The following is a 20704-nucleotide window of genomic DNA, read 5'->3' as shown; positions in this document are numbered from 1 at the left end:
CTCCACTCTCCTTAACAGTAGAACTATACAGATTTGGCTTTACTGAAGCATCTGCAGTGGAGTCATCTGAGGTGAGAGGATGGCAAGGAGACATCCTTGGGTCAGAGGGACATGGTACCACAAGCTCATCTTGTGGAACTCCTTCTGTGTCTGGCCCTGCATGGAGTTAACCTTTCACTCCAGATCACTCGACGAAAGTTTCGTGACAAAGATACCAGAATCTTGCACCTTCTGTAGGGTTGGCATTGGTGAGCTCAATTCCTCGGAGATCCATTTTGCTAGGATTCTCATATTATAGAAATCTGAGGTACTGATTCACACAACCGTGTAATTCCTGCAGTACTGAGGGTTGGACACGGGTGGCGCTGTGGTCTAAACCACTGAGTTTTTAGGGCTTGCTGATCGAAAGGTTGGTGGTTCGAATCCCCATGACGGGGTGAGTTTCCGTTGCTCTGTTCCAGCTTCTGCCAACCTAGCAGTTCCAAAGGATACCAGTACAAATAGATAAATAGGTACCGCTGCGGTGGGAAGGTAAACAAAGTTTCTGTGCACTCTGGCACTCGTCATGGTCCTCTGTGCACCAGTAGCAGTTTAGTCATGCTGGCCACATGACCCAGAAAGCTGTCTGTGGACCAACGGTTCCCTCAGCCTGAAAAGTGAAATGAGTATCACACCCCATAGTTGCCTTTGACTGGACTTAACCGTCTAGTGCTCCTTTACTTTTTTTTTTTTTACTGGGGTTTGGACTAGATGACCTTCCAACTCTACAGTTCTATGCTTCTATGAGAATACACTGGTGTTGTGTGGATTAGTTCCTTGCACTGCTCTGAATTCTGCCCCCTGCTTACTTCCATCCCCTGGTATAAATAGGAACTACCCTTCTATTTATGCAGCCTCCGCTTCTGATATGTAAGAGTGTTAAATCCAGGGTCCCTGATTATCTAGGGGCTTCTTTGCTGAGCTGTCACCTTCCTTCAGGCTTGGAGCAACCCTTCGGTTGTGAAAACAAATACGATCTCAACGTTGCTGAAGAAAGCTTGTTCTTACAGCAGAACAGATAACCAAGACAAGTCCTATAAACCTCATAAAGGTGCTTGGTTGGTGAGCAATAGGCAGCTTTGCATGTCCGGGAAGAGGACAGTGAAAGAAAAGCGATACACAGAAGGGAGGGAAGTATGTGAGAAGGGGGGGGGTGACGAGCTGGATTTTTATTGGAAGCTCTTAAACTGGTTGCTATGAGACCTTCTGCAGCTAATGCAGGCACCGCAGCCAGCGAGAGAGACTGCTAAACTGTACCTCTCGTGTCTCTCTCACTCTCTTCCCCTCCCCAATTGCTTGCATAGTTGTTTGAAAGAGAGCCACTTCTGTGTGTGCCCCCCTCCCCAGAAGAAGATGGAGACTGAACGTGAAATTCCCAATTCCTCCAACAGTTCTCCAACAGACTCCAGGGAGTACAAGGTTGTGATGTTGGGATCAGGTGGAGTAGGCAAGAGTGGTAAGTTTCTGCTGTTGCTTTTGGGTGGGCTAGGGTATGTGTTGAAGGGCAGTGTTTGAGATGAACATGGATGTATGGATAGGGGGAGGGCACATTTAATAGCGTCGGAAATTCTCCTCTCCGTCGATCCATAATTTGGATTAGCCAGTCGGTTTCTGTTGGTGTTAATAATAATAATAATAAGATTTTGAATGACTTTATTCATTGAGCCAAGGGCTGGTTTGCCAAAAAATTACTATTGTCAAAGTCTTGTACTGATTGTGGAAAGAGAGAGGGGAGTAGGAGCTGTGTCAAACCACAAATGCACAACTCATATTGAGTCCAATGGATGTGATAGCCCTTTGGATGTTTTGAATGTTGGCCTGATGAACCTGAAACCTGGTGTCTGCTACATGCTATAATGGGATAGTCGGAATTGGCCTATATATTTCCCCCTTCAACTTTCCATTCCTAGAGTTGTGCAAGGGAGCCCACCCACAGCCGATGAAAAAGCCAGCTCAGCAGTGACAAAGTGAATGGGATGCTTGCGGCTAACTTTCCCCAACTTTTCCTTTTGACTTCTTTACGGCTTGCCATTAGACCTTGGCTCATAATACAGTCACCTCTTGCCTGCAAAGTTATTAGGATGTAACTCTGATATTCTCCTTCTCCCTCTGGACAAGAAGTTTGCTGGTATCGGACATATTATAATGCCCTGGAGAGAGAGGGAGAGAGAGAGATGTGCTGTTGTTCAGTGGCTGCGGTATCCTCCGAATGAGCTGTTACTTAGGTCTGGTGTTTGTCTTTTGCCAGAGATTGTAACCTTTTGATTTATCTTTGCTGACACTTAACATCCTCTAATCTTAAAGCTACTTTGCTGAGCACGCAGAGTCTGCCTTGGCACTTGCTTTCTGGGATGATGTACCTGCCTCTGAAACATGCCTATAATTACATCTGCTAAACCCCGTACACTCTATTAAGGCTCAGGACTACTAGACTGAACAAACAGCTGAATCAAGCTGTACATATTTTGTATATGAACTGTGCTTTCCTTTTGTTAAAAAAAACACCACCTTGACAACTAGATGTGAAAAGCAGCTACAATTTATTGACCTGCCTAGAATCTCTCAGAGTTTCAGGGCGGTGACCAATCTATACAGGGGAACTGAGGAAGCAGATGGGGAGGGGATTCCCTCTCCCCCACCTTGATGCCCTTATGTCTGACACAACATTAAGGAACATCTGGACTTTGCAACCAGTATATTTTACACATGGAAGGGATTTAGAGGGTCCTATGCAGCCCAGGCATCTGTAGGAACATGAATTGTGATGTTGGTGAAAGTTTGTTACATGCCTCTAAGTGGCCACTGAACTTGGTCTAAAATAAAAAATAAAAAATGAATTTGGATGGTGCTGCTCAGGTGAAATATCCAACATCTGCCCTTTGAGGGAAGGTAAAAATGTCCAGATATTTTTTTGTTTAGGAGGGCAGATGGTAACTTAAGTGGGAATGTGCCAGATATTTAAAAAGTATAACATATATATATGCACATTCTAAAGTGGATAGAGAAAATGTTCTCTCCCTTTTTTAACATCAAGGCTGAAATCCTACACACATTTTCATCAGGACACAATTAGGCTTACTTCCTAGAAGATTTCATTTCATGGGGGGAGTCACTCAGTGAAACTGGTCAGCAGCAGATCTTGACAACAGAAGATACAGTGGGTGGTAAATGGACAGAGGATGGTGGAAGGATGTGACAGAACACCTACAGTTTGCATGCAGAAGGTCTCAGGGTTCAGTTCCCAGCACCTTCAGGTAGGACTGGGACAGCCCCTTGCCTAAAATTCTGGAGAACCAATGGAAATCAGCATAGACAACTCTGAGCTAGTTGGACCCATGGTTTGACTCAATATAAGTTTCACATTTTGCTAGAATTCACATGGGTACGGTAAGAGCTACTAGTTTAGTTGGCTTAAGAGGGATAAGCTAACTTCATGGTACGGCACTGTGTTTCAATGTCTAGTTATGATTCCTGAAATTCATGAAGTTGGATTGGGTGACCCTTGGAGTCCCTTTCAACTAATTCTATGATTCTATGACTATCAGTCATGATGGTCAAGCGGAAAGCTGCAGTTGCTGAAGGACTGCAGTGTAGGGAAAGGTACTAATTTTCAAAACCTGTTTCAGGGCTTTCCAGAAGAATCTGCCTTTCCTCTGCAGGAAAAGCCACTTCCGACCTCGGGAGGAGGTGGTATTGCAGGCTTCACGCCCCCAACACGCGTGGGGAGGCTGGCTTCCAGCCCCTGCGCGATCAGGGGAATCCTCGGGGCCGCGTCATCACTGAGCCAACCAATCGGCTGGCTCGGGGGGTTGTGGCTTGCCTCACTTAAGGCAAGCGCGGCCCCGGAATCTCTCTCTTTTGGTCGCTCAGCTGCTGAGGTTTCCCACCCACCCGCCCTTCAAGGTTCCCTTCCTGACCTTGCTATGGACCTCGGTTGGTCGCCGTCAAGGGGCCTGGTAGGAATTTTTTCCACTTGGCAAATTGGCGCTGGCCATTGGGTTTTTCACCTACCTCGTAGCAAATCATCACAACTCCTTTGGTTTTGGCGGTTAGGCATTGGTAGGGGTATTGTTATGTAGAAGAAGAAGAAGAGTTTGGATTTGATATCCCGCCTTTCACTCCCTTTAAGGAGTCTCAAAGCGGCTAATGTTCTCCTTTCCCTTCCTCCCCCACAACAAACACTCTGTGAGGTGAGTGGGGCTGAGATACTTCAGAGAAGTGTGACTAGCCCAAGGTCACCCAGCAGCTGCATGCGGAGGAGCGGAGACGCGAACCTGGTTCCCCAGATTACGGGTCTATCGCTCTTAACCACTACACAACACTGGCTCTCCACATGTAGATGTGTTGGGGGGGGAGGAGCGCCATCACCTCCCCCAAATATTGAAGGGTAGTCCGGTAAAGGATTCTGTGGGGCGTGGCCTCGTCTGAAGCCTATGGAGGCCAGGGGGAGTCTCTAGTTTATGTGCATCAGCAGGGCTCCCCCTGCTGGTGTTAACCTTTCCCGGTCTTCAAGCAAACAGGCTGAAGCCGGATAGTCAGATAGGACCAATGCCTAAGCCAATACCGCTCTTTACCTGTAACCAATAAAGTTGTGGCCAATTTTAGCGCATTAACCTAAATAATGGTGTCACATGTCTTTATTTCTACTGGTGGGAGGCGGGAACTCTCCACGCAACAAGGTGGGCAAAACCCTTTTGGTCCTGATCCAGCAGGGATCTTCTTTGGTCCTTATCTCTAGGAATCTCAAGTGAGAGTTCAATGGCTTTGCACATGGAGGTGGAGGGTTGACACAAGGAAGGAGGTGGGCGGGAAGAAGGGACAAAAGAGCTGCCATTGGCCCAGGCACTCTGCTCAATCGGAGAATGATAGCATCAGTTCCAAGTGCTTGCAGAAACACAGGGCCCATTCTAAGCAATGTGCTCAAAGAGGCTTTCTGTCTGCTAGGTTTGCACTATGTAGGACTGTTCTTGAAGTTTTGCCTGAAGTGAAATCCTAAAAGGATTGTTGGCTAGGTGATGGGGGAAGAAGTCAACACACATTTAAAGCCAAGTCTATCAAATTTGCACTTCACAGAAACAATATGCAAACTGAATCAGAGCTCTCCTTCGAAATTCGCACTTCTCTAAATTTTGTCATGCCAATTCTCCACCCAAACAATGTTTACAAAATGCCACATATGAAAAGCCTTCGGATACTACTTTAATAATCATGGCTCCCCTCAACAAATCCTGAGAGCTGTAGTTTGTTAAATGTACTGAGAGCTGTTAGGAGACTCCCTCAAAGAGCTACAATTGCCAGCACCCTTAACAAGCTACAGTTCCCAAGATTCTTTGCGGGTCATATAAGAGTAATTTAACAGTTGTTGTTGTTGTTGTTAATTATCTGTCCTTCACCCTAAGGTCCCAATTAAAACATAACATCATCATCATCATCATCATCATCATCATCATCATTATTATTCTATTTATACCCCACCCATCTGTCTGGGCTTCAACAACCACTCTGGGCAGCTTCCAGCACATACAGAAACATAATAAAACATCAAACATTAAAAGCTTCCTGATACAGGGTTGCAGTCAGAGGTCTTTCAAAAGTTGTGTAGTTCTTTATCTCCTTGACAACTGATGGGAAGGCATTCCACAGGGAGGGCGCCACTACCGAGAAGGCCCTCTGCCTGGTTCCCTGTAACTTCACTTTGTGCAGTGAGGGAACCTCCAGATGACACTTGGAAGTGGACCTCAGTGTCCAGGCTGAAAGATGGGGTTGGAGACATTTGTATAGGTATACAGTGGTACCTCAGGTTACATACGCTTCAGGTTACATACACTTCAGGTTACATACGCTTCAGGTTATAGACTCCACTAACCCAGAAATAGTACCTCGAGTTAAGAACTTTGCTTTAGGATGAGAACAGAAATTGAGCGGCAGCAGCGCAGCGGCAGCGGGAGGCCCCATTAGCTAAAGTGGTGCTTCAGGCTAAGAACAGTTTCAGGTTAAGAACGGACCTCTGGAACAAATTAAGTACATAATCAGAGGTACCACTGTACAGTTTAAAACAACCCCTGGTCACTGAAATAAGGTGGGTCCTAAAAATATATGTTACCTGTATATCTGAAGGCGTGTCTCTGCCCGGATGCTGAGGTCCAGCGCCGAGGGCCTTCTGGCGGTTCCCTCACTGCGAGAAGCAAAGCTACATGGTCAGATCACTTCCTGGTGCAACTGGACTTCTCTGCGACCCATCCCCTCTGCAGGGAGGTGGGACCAATTCGGATGGTCCGCCCCCGCCACTTAATGGATCCAAATGGTTTCCAGAGAGTGGTAGGGGATTCTTTATCCCATGTTGATGGCCTTTCAGCTGATTCTCTGGTGGCCTGCTGGAATGTGGAGTTAACCAGGGCTATTGACTGTTTGGCTCCGAAGCGCCCTCTCCGATTGCATGGAGCCCGGACAGCCCCGTGGTTTTCCATGGATCTGAGGGCAATGAAACAATCGTTGAGACGGCTAGAGCGCCGGTGGCGGATAACTCATTCCGAATCTGACCAGACACAGGTTAGAGCTCAACGTCGAGCCTACCAAGTGGCGATAGCGACGGCGAAGAAGAATTTCTTCGCCGCCTCTATTGCATCTGCAGAAAACAGCAGCAGGAGACTTTTTCAGGTGGTTCACAATTTAGCGGAACCACCTGCAACATCGGGGCCCAGTACGGGCCACATGTTCTCCTGCAATGATTTTGCAAAGTTTTTTGCAGATAAAATCGCTCAGATTCGGGAAGAAGTAGACTCCACCGTGGGAGCAGGGCCGGGGCGGGAGAGTGCTAGAGTTCTGTCTAGTCAAGTTGAGTGGGATCAATTCCAATCTGTTACCTCCGAGGATGTGGACAGGCTGCTTGGACGAGTGAAACCAACCACCTGTCTCCTGGATCCTTGCCCATCCTGGCTTATAAAAGCTAGCCGGGAAGGACTGGGCGATGGGCTTCGTGGGGTGGTGAATGCTTCCCTCCGTGAGGGAGCCTTCCCAGACCCGCTGAAAGAGGCGGTTATTAAACCACTTCTTAAAAAACCATCTTTAGATGTGGCCACGATGGCCAACTATCGCCCAGTCTCAAATCTTCCATTCTTGGGCAAGGTGATTGAGCGAGCGGTTGCCGAACAACTCCAGGCACGCCTGGAAGAAGCGGACCATTTGGATCCCTTCCAGTGGGGATTCAGGCCTCATCATGGGACTGAAACTGCCTTGGTCGCACTGGTTGATGATCTCCGGCGGGCTAGGGACAAAGGTGAGAGCTGTTTCCTAGTTCTGCTGGATCTCTCAGCGGCGTTTGATACCATCGACCATAACATCCTTCTGGACCGTCTTGAGGGGCTGGGAGCTGGGGGCACTGTCATACAGTGGTTCCGCTCCTTCCTCCTGGGCCGTGTTCAGAAAGTGGTGGTGGGGAATGAGTGTTCAGACCCCTGGGCTCTCACTTGTGGGGTGCCTCAGGGTTCTGTCCTCTCCCCCATGCTTTTCAACATTTACATGCAGCCGCTGGGAGAGATCATCAGGAGGTTTGGGCTGGGTGTTCATCAGTATGCGGATGATACCCAGCTCTACCTCTCTTTTAAATCAGAACCAGTGAGGGCGGTGAAGGTCCTGTGTGAGTGTCTGGAGGCGGTTGGAGGATGGATGGCGGCTAACAGATTGAGGTTGAATCCTGACAAGACAGAAGTACTGTTTCTGGGGGACAGGAGGCAGGCAGGTGTGGAGGATTCCCTGGTCCTGAATGGGGTAACTGTGCCCCTGAAGGACCAGGTGCGCAGCCTGGGAGTCATTTTGGACTCACAGCTGTCCATGGAGGCACAGGTCAAATCTGTGTCCAGGGCAGCTGTTTACCAGCTCCATCTGGTACGTAGGCTGAGACCCTATCTGCCTGCGGACTGTCTCGCCAGAGTGGTGCATGCTCTGGTTATCTCCCGCTTGGACTACTGCAATGCGCTCTACGTGGGGCTACCTTTGAAGGTGACTCGGAAACTACAACTAATCCAGAATGCAGCAGCTAGACTGGTGACTGGGGGCGGCCGCCGAGACCATATAACACCGGTCTTGAAAGACCTACATTGGCTCCCAGTACGTTTCCGAGCACAATTCAAAGTGTTGGTGCTGACCTTTAAAGCCCTAAACGGCCTCGGTCCAGTATACCTGAAGGAGCGTCTCCACCCCCATCATTCTGCCCGGACACTGAGGTCCAGTGCCGAGGGCCTTCTGGCGGTTCCCTCATTGCGAGAAGCAAAGCTACAGGGAACCAGGCAGAGGGCCTTCTCGGTAGTGGCGCCCGCCCTGTGGAACGCCCTTCCAGCAGATGTCAAAGAGATAAACAACTACCTGACATTCAGAAGACATCTTAAGGCAGCCCTGTTCAGGGAAGTTTTTAACGTGTGATATTTTACTGTATTTTTGGTTTTTATGGAAGCCGCCCAGAGTGGCTGGGGAGGCCCAGCCAGATGGGCGGGGTATAAATAATAAATTATTATTATTATTATTATTACTACGGGGAACCAGGCAGAGCGCCTTCTCGGTAGTGGCACCCGCCCTGTGGAATGCCCTCCCATCAGATATCAAAGAGATAAACAACTACCTAACATTTTAGAAGACATCTGAAGGCAGCCCAGTTCAGGCAAGTTTTTAATGTGTGACATTTTAATGTATTTCTAATCTTTGTTGGAAGTCGCCCAGAGTGGCTGGGAAAACCCAGCCAGATGGGCGGGACACAAATAATAAATTATTTTTATTTATTTATTATTATTTATAATAATAATGTTGGTGCAATAGCATTCAAACAAAATGGTCCCTCAATCAAGTTGGACTCAACTTATGTTCTTCTTATAAAAGTATAGAATTATGGGGTTGGAAGGGATCCAAAGGGTAATGCTTATCACACAGAAACTGCACTCAGATTGTTGTGGCACATGGTGACCCGAATGACAGGCCCTGATCAGGGTGGGTGCTGTTATGTACTGAAGTTCTCACCCTGGGCCAGCAGGGGGATACTGTAGATAGTTTTCACTCAGGTCCACATATGCAAATAGGGGATTGAAAGTGACGTTCAGTGATTGGATAGTTACAGAAAATGGTTACAGTTGCTTTGTAGTGGAGCTCTATGTAAGCAGGCTGGCTGAACCCTTCAGTTCAGTTCTGTTCTGGCCTGTGAATAAACAAGAGCTGTTTGAAGAATCGCTGTGTCGTCTGATATGTTCACCCACAACTTAACAGGTGCTTTGTCTTGTGGTGTGTGGATCTCCCACCAGCCCCTTCCAACATTATGATTCCACCAGACAAAGGGAAGACATGCAAAGCAGAGAGGAGTGCTTTGGCCCAAGAGGAAAAACTCACACATCTGCCAGGGAGCCAGCTGCCCCATTTCCAAAACAGCCCGTCTGTGCAAAGCCCAAACAGCTTCCTTTTACTACCCTCTTATTTAGGCGCAAAACAAGTGATACACAAAATATATTTAAAGGACCCTGCATCCCAGTCTTTAAATTTGTTATGCTAATTACGCTAATAACTATAATTAATTACAATGCACTCCGCTCAGTGTTTGCAGTAATTAGCCATGAGGGCTGCACAACGCATCGGGCTAAGCATTCTAAAAGGAAGGAGCTCTAAACAAGCCAGAGTGAACTGACATTGCACTCCTGAGTTAACTGGAATTACTAGATGACTCACAGTGGGATGGAATGTGCAGGGTGCAATACTATATGAAGAGGTGGGCAAAGCCTCATAGGCCCTGGAAAGAAACCATCTGGTTTTAGCTTAATGGCAAGGATGAGTGGCAGCTCCCCAATGCCTCATTGTGGGATCAAACCATTGTAAAGTTGGAAGGACCATCTCAGGTTACCAGATGTTTTTCAATGAATCCAGGGACTAAATAAATAAATAAATAAATAATACTACACGTTCGGGATGTTGATGCTGCAGCGATGGTGGTGGCAGAGGGGTAGCAGCCGCCTCCTTAACTTCAAACGCCATGTTTCCCCTTCCTCTAAGGCTTCTATCTCCTTTCTCCATGAGACTGTGCAACCCCTGAGTTGTTAGTTCTTCAGTGGTGGTGGTGGTGGGGAAGTGGTGCGCAGTGGGTCAGGGATGAAAGGTGGAGAAGGAGGGCCAAGAGCAGTGGCGGTGGTGAGGCTCAGGCAGCGCGATGTCTCCCTTCCCATCGGAGCAGCCCCAATCCCATTCATACTTGCGTGCAAACAGGAGGGGTTAGGGATCCCTCAGCTGGGAAGGGAGGCTTCCCATTGCCTAACTGAGAGATCAATGCTCCCTCCTGCTTGCACGCAAGCTCTGATAGGTAGCATGAAGTCTCCCTTCACAACTGAGAGATCCCTGCCCCGCTCCTGCTTACACACAAGTAGGAGTTGGGAGTCTTCTCCGATAAGCAGCATGAAGCCTCCCTTCACAGCTTAGTTGCTGGGGTCAGGGAAGGTGGAGGCAGCCCAGAAGCTGCATCTTAGAGCCCCTGCACCACCATCATATAGGGACTTCTGAGCAGCTCCTGAAGCCAGCCAGAGCCTCTGCTCCAGGCTGCTGAGACTGCCGCTGCTGCGTTTCCTGGGGACATTAGATGAAATCCGGGGACATTCTGGGGATGGAATTTGTCCGGGGACTTATTCGCAAATTCGGGGACTGCCCCCGGGAAATGGGGATGTCTGGTAAGCCTAATGTAGTCCATCCCCCTGCAATGCAGTCAGTGAAATTGATCCTGTCCTAACATCAGTGTTATGGTGAATGGGATGCAACAGGGCTGGGTGGACATTCAGCCGGGAAGTCAGAATCTCTATCAGGCCCTCAAGACTCTCCTTCTCTCTCAGTGTCCTTCTCCACAGGCTACGCCACCTCCTTAGCCTTGCACCATCCTCAAGCGGTTTTGCTTTTGTGGATTGTGCTGTTGTTATTTGGATCTATATCCTGCCTTTCCTCCTGAAGATCCCAGGTCAGCAGAAGAACACAAGCTCAAAAAGCATTTTATAAACAGTTTAAACACCCTAAAAATAGTTGTGGTTAAAAACAAGTATTTGGTAATTTCAGGATTGCTGGGAACAGTGTTCTTCAGCCGTCACATGCCTGGGTACACAGGACTGTATTCAAATTGCTTCTAAAAGACAATAATGATGAAGACAGGCAAACCTCACCAGGAAGGCACCAGGCACACCTCACCACAAACTGGGAGCCACCACTGAAAAGGCCCTGTTGATGGTCAATGCCAACCAGGAGGTCCCCATGGAACCACCAGGAAAGTCTCACCTGCTGATCATAGAGTTTCAGATGCCTGATACTTTGAGAGATGCTCTTTTAGGTATTTGGGCCCCAAGCCAAGGGTTTGGGAGTTCATATGCTAGTACCAGCTCCTTGAATTGGGTTCAGTACCTCACTGGCAACCAGTGCAGGTCTTTCAGAACCAGTGTCATTGGGAATGTTTTTCTGTGCTGTTTTGTTTTGTTTTGTTTTTTACCAGCTCTGATTATTTTATTCCTGGTTCAGACTTCACTATTTCATATGAAAGCTTTTTTTATATATAAGTTTTACCTGGACTGATTTTCTGATTGGATTTTCCTGGATTCTGTAACTGGGACACCAGATCAATCTGTAGTAACGTGCATCAAAGACCACAGGATTCCTGATTCCTGGAATTTCACACTGGATTGGTACCTCTGTTCTCTCAAATGAAAAGACCATGGGGTTGGGACAGCTGGGATAATGCAGTGAGCTTTAACTAGAGTGATCAAGGAGTTTAGGTGAGCTACTGCAGGATTCAGCAATGGCTGAATTGTACCTGATTTGAATCTTGAACATCATTCTGTTCAGTTTAAAAGTTAAGCTGCATATTTCATATTCTATTTTGTTTTTCCACGCAATCTTTATTTGCATATACCATTTCTGATTTCTTCCTTTCCCGAGATTTATTCATGTATAATGTGGTGCTGATTTCCCCCCTTTGATTTCATTACGCTCCAATCTTTCACAAACTGTGATGTGTTCATTGGCCTTCTGCTGGTGTCTTTAAAAAGAAAATTCCTAATGGATTTTGGCTTCTCACGTCCTGTCTGGTCACCACCCTCTTGCGAGTTGGAGCAATTTAAGAGCCTCGTTTTTAGGCTGAATTATGCTGAGTATCCTGTTGCACCTACTTGTATTTGTTTAAAACAGCCTTGGGGGATCTTTGGTTCTCTATGTGCTGTTGGACTCTGTTGGATCACTGAGACCATCTGCAGAAATGCCTCTGGTCATTTCCCAAAATGGTGACGCTCATTCAACAACCATGAGAAACTGAAACTTTAGTGCCATTGATCCAATCCTGTGGAACAGCCTGCCAATAGACTCAGTGGGGGCGCACTGTGCCAACTTTTAACAACCCGCTGGAAACTTTCCTATTCTGCCAGGCCTATGTAGGCAATTAATCTTTCCACAATGGTTTACTGATCTCAGTTTTAACTTTTTAAAAACTTGTTGTGCTTTTACTGTATGGCTGTAATTCATTTCTACTGTTGCAAACTGCTTTGATATACTTTTGTGATATTGTTGTTGTTGTGTAGTCATTTAGTTGTGTCCGACTCTTCGTGACCCCATGGACCAGAGTATGCCAGGCACTCCTGTCTTCCACTGCCTCCCGCAGTTTGGTCAAACTCATGTTGGTAGCTTCGATAACACTGACCAACCATCTCGTCCTCTGTTGTCCCCTTCTCCTTGTGCCCTCAATCTTTCCCAACATCAGGGTCTTTTCCAGAGAGTCTTCTCTTCTCATGAGGTGGCCAAAGTATTGGAGTCTCAGCTTCAAGATCTGTCCTTCCAATGAGCACTCAGGGTTGATTTCCTTAAGAAGGGATAGGTTTGATCTTCTTTTTTTTTAAAAAAAATTATTTAGGATTTTCTTGTTTTACAGAAGTGTAATGCCTCGTATTTCCCCCCCCCCCCCATGTAACATTTTTACAAATCCGTTTCATTTGTTGAGGCATTAGGGGGAGAAGAAAAAAAAAAGAAAAAAGAAAGGGGGGGTGGAGGGAGGGAAGATGGATGGGGGTGGGGTCAGGTGGTGGTGTTTCTATTATGCTTAGTGTATGTAGAGTTTGGTGTCAGCGTTGTTTGTGTTGTTCACTTGTGTTCCTTTGGTGGTGAGAGAGTTTGGGGTTGGCGTAGGGTGTGATTGTTGTTTGTGATTGGCTGTGGTGATCTTTGTTTTCGTGTGTGAGTGAGGTGGGTGGGTGTTTTGGATCAGGTTAGCCATATTGATTTGTATGCTGTTGGTGGATTATTGTCATTGTCTTGTTGGGCTGTGTATGTGATAAAGGGGAGCCATACCGGGGTGAAGGTGTCTTCTTCTGATCTTCTTGCAGTCCATGGGACTCTCAAGAGTCTCCTCCAGCACCATAATTCAAAAGCATCAGTTCTTTGGCGGTCAGCCTTCTTTATGGTCCAGCTCTCACTTCCATACATTTTGTGATACAGTGGCACATAAACATTTTTATATAAAGCAGGGTTGCCATATATTGAAGAGCAAAAAAGAGGACAGCTTGAACTGCTGCCAGCCAGAGCCGGGCAGAGAGGCATGCAGGTACGGGCACTTGGGGCCACTGCTACCACACTTGCACACCTCTTTCCCCAGCTTAGGCTGGCAGCAGCTGAGGCATGCAGAGCACCCGTGTGCTTCTTTCCTGGCTCAGGTTGGCAGTGGCTGTGGCATACAGAGCTCCCTGCACCTGAGCTGCGTGTGCCTGAGCCCAAGCCAAAAAACAAACAAACAAACAAACAAACAAACAAACAACCCCCTCAAAAAAAATAGACATCTCCTCTAAAATGTAAAAAATTGCCTGCAATGGGCCTGTTGGTCCCCCAAAAGAGGACATGTCCAGGATTTCCAGGACATATGGCAACACTATAATATAAAAAGCCAACCAAACAAACAGATAATAAAACTCCTGTCAGTCCCAGCCAGCATGCCCAGTGGTCAGGGATGATGGGAGATGAAGTCCTACAGCACCCAGATGTCCGTAGTTCCCCCAACTCTGGTTTTAAACCTTTTAAACATTGGACGATCCTGTGAACAAATAGGCAGAGCCGCTTCCATCCCTGGGAGGAAAAGGCCTTCGCTCAACTTGAAGCCATTTATCATCATTCTGTCAGGCTCAAAATGCATTCATGTTTTTGCATTAACATTTATTTTTACAAATCTGGACAGAACTGCTGGTCAGAATTCTTTCCGCCTCGGGGGCGACACAAACATAAAGCCTTTCATTATTTCGTCAGCGTCTGTGATTCGCCTGCCAGAGGCGACTGGGATTCAATTATGTTTCCCATGTGTACATTTAATGGGTTCCCTTGTGTAAGTCAAATACCAACGGGTTGTTGAGAGAACGTGGCATGAAGGTTTCTCCCTTCAGAACTGGGGGTTGTGGGAGGGGGGGGGGAGGCACAGAGATGGTGACAAATTGGACGAGGGTCAGAGGAGAGCAACAAAATATTATTAAAGGCCCAGAGTTTCTGATTTATGAGGATGGGATTAAAGGGGCTGTACATGTGCAGCTTCGACAAACAATAGACCCTGGATTCTTTGGTATTAACTAACACCATTCTTTCAATTTGTGTTAATTGATGGGGAATTAGGCTAGGGGTCTCGACAGCCCTTGCAATTTGTAAGACTTTAAGGGAGCATGGGCATTAACAAGGGAGCCTCCAGAGTGAGAGAGGAGGGGCTTCAACCAGTGGGGATAAGGGGATGAAATGATTGAATTAAAACCAAGGGACATTTGGGTTGAATATTTAATTCGGCTATGGGGCACTCGCTTGATGTGCCTTTTGAGGGAGGGCATTTATCAGCAAACATTTGCTCGCAGAAAGATTGATTGGCCCGTGGAACCATCTCCCTGGGGAGCAGCTTTGTAGAAACTCGCAGCACATTTGAAGTGAGCTGGAGAAAATGAGCATGGCTCTCAGCATTTCAAGCATTCTCACGTTGCCCAGGGGAAGGGTGGATCGGACAACTTCCACTGTGATTTGTTCTATTCTAAGGCCACATTTAAAATGTGGGATGTAAACACAGGAGCAGTCAATGACAACATTCCTAGAGTGTACATGTTAGAACATGGGGTGGGATGTCTGTCTAGCGAGCAGGTAAACTTCCTGGGGACGGACTTCCTCCGCATGTGACCAGAGGTGGGTGTGGCCTCACCTGTGCAGGTAAATGATAAAAGCACAGGGCAGGCAGCCATCTCTCTCTCTCTCTCTGCCATCTTCCTTCGATGAGGAAACATCTAAGGATGCTCTCTTGGCTCCCAGCCAAGAGAGGAGATAAGAACTATCTTGCTACAAGATAGATTCTAAATGTATTTTACCTTTTTAAGCTGTCTGCCTTCTGGGATCATATTATGAACAGAACGTGAGTAAACTCTTTTATACTTTTATAAAGACTGTGTTGTGTCTTGTATTTTAAGAGGGAACAAAAGGGGAAATTATCAGAGTAATTATTATAGAGGTTCTAGCGAACCTGTGCAAACGTTACCGTTGCAAACTTAAAGGGGAATGTCTATAAACTCTGCTGATATTTTGGGAACTTGTTAGCACAAGTTGGATTAGGATATAATCTCACAATATATCCTCTCCTGCACCCCAGAACATTCCCACATAAAACACAGTGATATCACTTTAAATCAAGCTTCCTCAACCTCGGCCCTCCAGATGTTTTGAGACTACAATTCACATCATCCCTGACCACTGCTCCTGCTAGCTAGGGATCATGGGAGTTGTAGGCCAAAAGCATCTGGAGGGAGGGCCGAGGATGAGGAAGCCTGCTTTAAATATTCAAGGCTAGTCCCAATGAATTCTGGGAGCTGTTGTTCATTAGGAGTGCTGGCAAAACAAAAAACACACTAGAACAGTTGATTAAAAATTACATTTTAAAAAGACCCTAAAATGAAATTTATTTACTCAGTTTTTTAAAAAAGAAAAAACTTCTTCTTCTTCTTCTTCTTCTTCTTCTTCTTCTTCTTCTTCTTCTTCTTCTTCTTCTTCTTCTTCTTCTCCTCCTCCTCCTCCTCCTCCTCCTCCTCCCCCCATTTTTGCACCTTATCAAGGTGTACAAATAATGCACCCTCAATACATTATAACAAACCACCCCAATCTCCAAGTGGCGCGATACTACAGGGGTCCCTTGGAATGAGGGACAGCAGAGACTGTGGTATCTTTAGGATACATGGTTTATTGGTTTATTTACACATATATGCAACCTGAGCCTAAGATGGAGGGTCTCAAGTCATTAACACCTGAAAAGGTATTGCTTCTATCATACTCACAGCCTAGGATTGCAGTAGAAACCAAGCCTTGCTCTGTGGCCTAGCTTTTCAGAGCTTATACACAGTCACCTTCCCTTTGCTCTTTGCAAACACAGGTCCACACTTTAAAATTCTGTGTCTGAGTGCCCTGGTTGTTGTTCCAGAGCTTTCCCCATGAAAACCCACTCTTTGAAGCTGAAGTGCAATAAACAACAATCCAGGTTTTCCACAAATTGCTGTTTGCTCTTATTCAGCTTTAGAGAGTGAGTTTTCATGAGGAAAGCTCTGGCGGAGGAAACAAAACAAAATGAGAAAGGAATTTGGACACAGAATTCTAAATAAGTCCTCGGTTTATAGCCTGATCTCAGCTCAGATCACCCACAACTCGTGATGTTAAATTCTCAAGAATATTCTCCAGAGAATATTCTCACCTTACATCACTACCCACAACTACCTTTGATGTACCAGCCAGGAGTGGTGATGATTCACAACCATTGCCCTAGACAAAGAGTTGCTGATTGAGGTGCTTAAGTGGCAAGCTATGAGTATTAACTTGCAGTTGCCCACTTGGCAATGGGACCTTCCATCAGGTTCTAATCCAACGGTTCTCAACCTGTGGGTACCCAGACGTTATTGGACTACAACTCCCATCATCCCTGAGCTCTGGCCTTGCTAGCTAGGGGTGATGGGAGTTGTAGTTCAACAACATCTGGGGACCCACAGGTTGACAAAGGCTGTTGTAACCTTTCCTGGGTACAAGACTCCAAAAATTAGAAGGGGCACAGAGCACCATGCAAACAGACCACCCCCAAACTCACAACAAGATTCTGCTATATTTCGAAGCTGTATGCTCATCCTTTTGGATTCCATTCCTCACTTCAGTTTCACCACCATTTGCTTCCCAGTCAGCCCATTTCGGAAAGGATTAGGACAGATGGGCAAAGTCATAGCAATCCAACAATCGTCATCACCACCAAGCAAAGGGCAGCTGCCATAAATGACAATTGTGGGAAACACATGCGCTTGCCAAAGCAATAAGACAAGAAGCAAAAAGGCACAATTTCTGAACTTCAGCATCATCACAACCCCAAACAAGGATGGGGATATGGTCATGAGAAGGTCTGAAGAGAGAATGGGAAGCATATGTTGGCCCTTGGTGGGGGGAGTGGAATCAAGCCATCCACCGTAACCAAACTCCTCCTATTAAAACAAGGCAGCAAAGACAGCAATAAAAATAAATGACCAGTGACTGTAATCTATCCAAGTAAGCTTTATATAAGTGCAAATTGCAGCAAGCACATTTCCAACCTCTTAATGGGGAAAAAAATAGTTGTTGGAGCACCCTGATGGATAAGCAAGAGTGAATTATAAAAAGAAAAACCTCCAAGGCAACTACTTTCCCCAGTAATATTTCCGTCCTCAGGAAAGTGCCCATTTTCCAAAGGGATGGAGTCACATTGTAATTTGAGCCCATGTCAGTCTGGTCACTTTCAATCTCACATCCTGTGTACATCCAGAAGTCAGTTTTGCCCTGTTTCTGCATTAATCTGCATTTTTAAAAATCTACACAGATGTTACCGTGTGTGTGTGTGTGTGTGTGTGTGTGTGTGTGTGTGTAGGGACACAGGAGACACTGTGGTATAAACCACTGAGCCACTTGGGCTTGCTGATCAGAAGGTCAGCAGTTCGAATCCCCATGACGGGGTGAGCTCCCGTTGCTCTGTCCCAGCTCCTGCCAACCTAGCAGTTTGAAAGCATGCCAGTAGAAGTAGATAAATAGGTACCGCTGCGGCAGGAAGGTAAACGGCGTTTCCGTGAACTCTGGTTTCCATTACAGTGTTCCATTGCACCAGAAGCGGTTTAGTCACGCTGGCCACATGATCTGGAAGGTTGTCTGTGGACAAACACTGCCCCCTCGGCCTGAAAGCGAGATGAGGGCTTCAACCCCATAGTCGTCTTTGACTGGATTTAACCGTCCCGGGCTCCTTTACCTTTTTACCTTGCGTGTGTATACAGTTCACTAGATGCAGACAAAACCTGAACCAAATTGGGCCAGTTTGGGTGGATCTGGTCTCCAGCGCAATCATGTTGAGAAAAGTCCTTGATTGAAGGAGAAGCACACAACCTCTGCAAAGAGTAGCATGGGGCTGATTGCAAGATGGCTTTCATACAGCCCTGCACCAGGCTTGGGTTGCAGGTGTCTTATCCTAGAAGCCAACCTGAGCAAGATTTTGCCCTCTGCTTACCAAGGAGCAGTGGGTTCAATCATACTGGCTGCAGGGGGTCAGGTTTGCCAATATGCTCCCCACTCAGATTGGGGCTAATTCAAAGTCCCAGATTAAGGCTTTGCTCAGATTTGTGGGGGGTGGGGTACACACAGGGAGGGATGGGGAGAGAGAGAGAGAGAGAGAGAGAGAGAGAGAGAGAGAGAGGGAGAGAGACTGCATTCTTATAGTTCCCTGGGAGTAATTCTCCTTGGACTCTTTGTGTGGGGTGTGCAGTACTGAGATTTTTATAGGATTTCACGAGATTCATTTCTAGACATAGTTTATCTCAAAGCACACATTTTTAAAGCAATTTTCAGAGGGGGTTTTGAGCCAATGACTACTTTAGGACATTTGAGAAATGCAAAAAACCCCCCAATGTATAGCAACATTCCGAGCAATACATTAAGGACTAAGGGTAGACTTGCCTAAAGAAAAAAGTTTTCAGCTGGTCCCAAAAAGAGTACAGAAAAATTGCCTTCCTGTCTTCAATAGACAGAGAGCTTCAGTGTGTGTGTGTATTGCCACACTAATGAGTCTATTCCTTCAAAGAGTGGGATTAACATTATGTAGCACTAGTGGCGTTATTATTTCATAGCTGTCAATTTACAGATTTGACAATAAGGGACCAGCAGCCAAAATAAGGGACACACAGCCTCACCTGTTCCAGGCATTCCAGTCTTCCTGTCCTCCTGCAGTCTGGTCAAACTCATGCTGGTAGCCTCGAGAACACTGTCCAACCAACTTTGTAACCAGAGGTTTAACTAAATAGAATCTGAATCACATGCACCACAAGGCCTATGCAGCCTCAACTTAAGATGGCTCCCTGGCCTGGCTTTGCACTGCAAAGTTTGCAGCAGCACGTGCAACAAAATGGCGCCCAGCATTCAAAAAACCCCTCAGCTTGCATTAACTAGCCACACACAAGGCATGCAAGCTCCACCCCCAGTCGTTCTTAGACTTCTTATTGGGTGAGCAACACAGCCAAGCAACACAGTTCGAGCCTCCCTCCTCCCTGGCCGGCAGGGAGGGAGGGAGAGGAGCTGCTTCCTTTGAAATTTAAGGGACATCATTTAAGGGACATCCATCAATAAGGGACAGCAGCAGGACATGGCACTGGAATAAGGGACTGTCCCTTCAAATAAGGGACACTTGACAGCTATGTTATTATTTTCGATTTCCGTTTGAAACATCTCATAGCTATAACAACTTTTTAAAACAACAACAACATTGAATGTAAAGAACAACAACACATGTCTTGAAAAGCACAGTTAAAACAATTACACATCTTACAAAAATATATATCCAATACAGATATCAAGTGGGATAAAACTCTCCACTTAGAAGGTGTGTTGAAAAAGGAACACAAGGACCATAACGGCAAGGCACAGCCATCATGGTTAGTCACCATTGATAGTCCTCTTCTCCATGCATTTGTCTAATCCTCTTTTCAAGTCAACTAGGTTGATGTCCATCACGGCCTCCTGTGGAAATGAGTTCCACAGTTCAACTCCGCCCCATTTAAAAAAGTACTTTCTTTTACACATCCTGAATCTCCCAGCATTCTGCTTCACTGGTTGCCCTGAGTTCTAGTGCTATGAGAGGGGGGAGGGACTCTCTCCATGCCATGATTTATTTATTTTTCAATTCTCTCATGTCTCTTATTTACCTTTTCTCTGAACGAAGAATTCCCAACCTTTCTTCAATAGGAAGGTCTTCTCCCTCTGTACAAGACTGGATCCAAAAGCTGACAGAATATGCTAAATTAGACGGTCTATCAGAAAAAATATAGAATAAATCTAAACAGGGATTTTGGGAGGTTTTCAAAGAATATTTGAAATATAAATATAGTAGTTTAAACTCTGTTGCAGCATTTGAGGAACTTCAGTACTAGTTGCAAGGCAAATGCAAGAAGTAAGATATATTAAGAAAAAGTTTAATTATGATAAAAATGTGTATTGGCAATAAGTAATATAAAATCGAAATATGGAATAGATGGGAGCTTGGGTCTTTAGTGTTAAGACCAATTTATGCTTTAGCGTTTGTTGTGAAAATTCTGTGACTATGGTTATTCCTGTGTGCAATTTGATATTTGTGTTTTCT

At 46.1% G+C, this 20704-nt stretch overlaps 1 protein-coding gene across 1 annotated transcript in view; it reads left to right on the top strand.

Moving 5' to 3' along the window:
- Positions 1 to 1246: 1246 nt before the first annotated feature.
- RIT2 (Ras like without CAAX 2) overlaps positions 1247 to 20704 on the top strand; it is a 199646-nt gene continuing 180188 nt past the window's right edge. Inside the window, exon 1 of the mRNA XM_053409284.1 lies at positions 1247 to 1495. Within this exon, the coding sequence (XP_053265259.1) occupies positions 1255 to 1495 (241 nt within the window). The 5' untranslated portion in view covers positions 1247 to 1254. The remainder of the gene's footprint in view (positions 1496 to 20704) is intronic.

Source organism: Podarcis raffonei, chromosome 11 (assembly GCF_027172205.1).
Source record: "Podarcis raffonei isolate rPodRaf1 chromosome 11, rPodRaf1.pri, whole genome shotgun sequence".
Lineage (NCBI taxonomy): Eukaryota > Metazoa > Chordata > Lepidosauria > Squamata > Lacertidae > Podarcis > Podarcis raffonei.
Note: the sequence above shows the minus strand (reverse complement) of the source record. Positions and strands in the feature narration are given on the sequence as shown.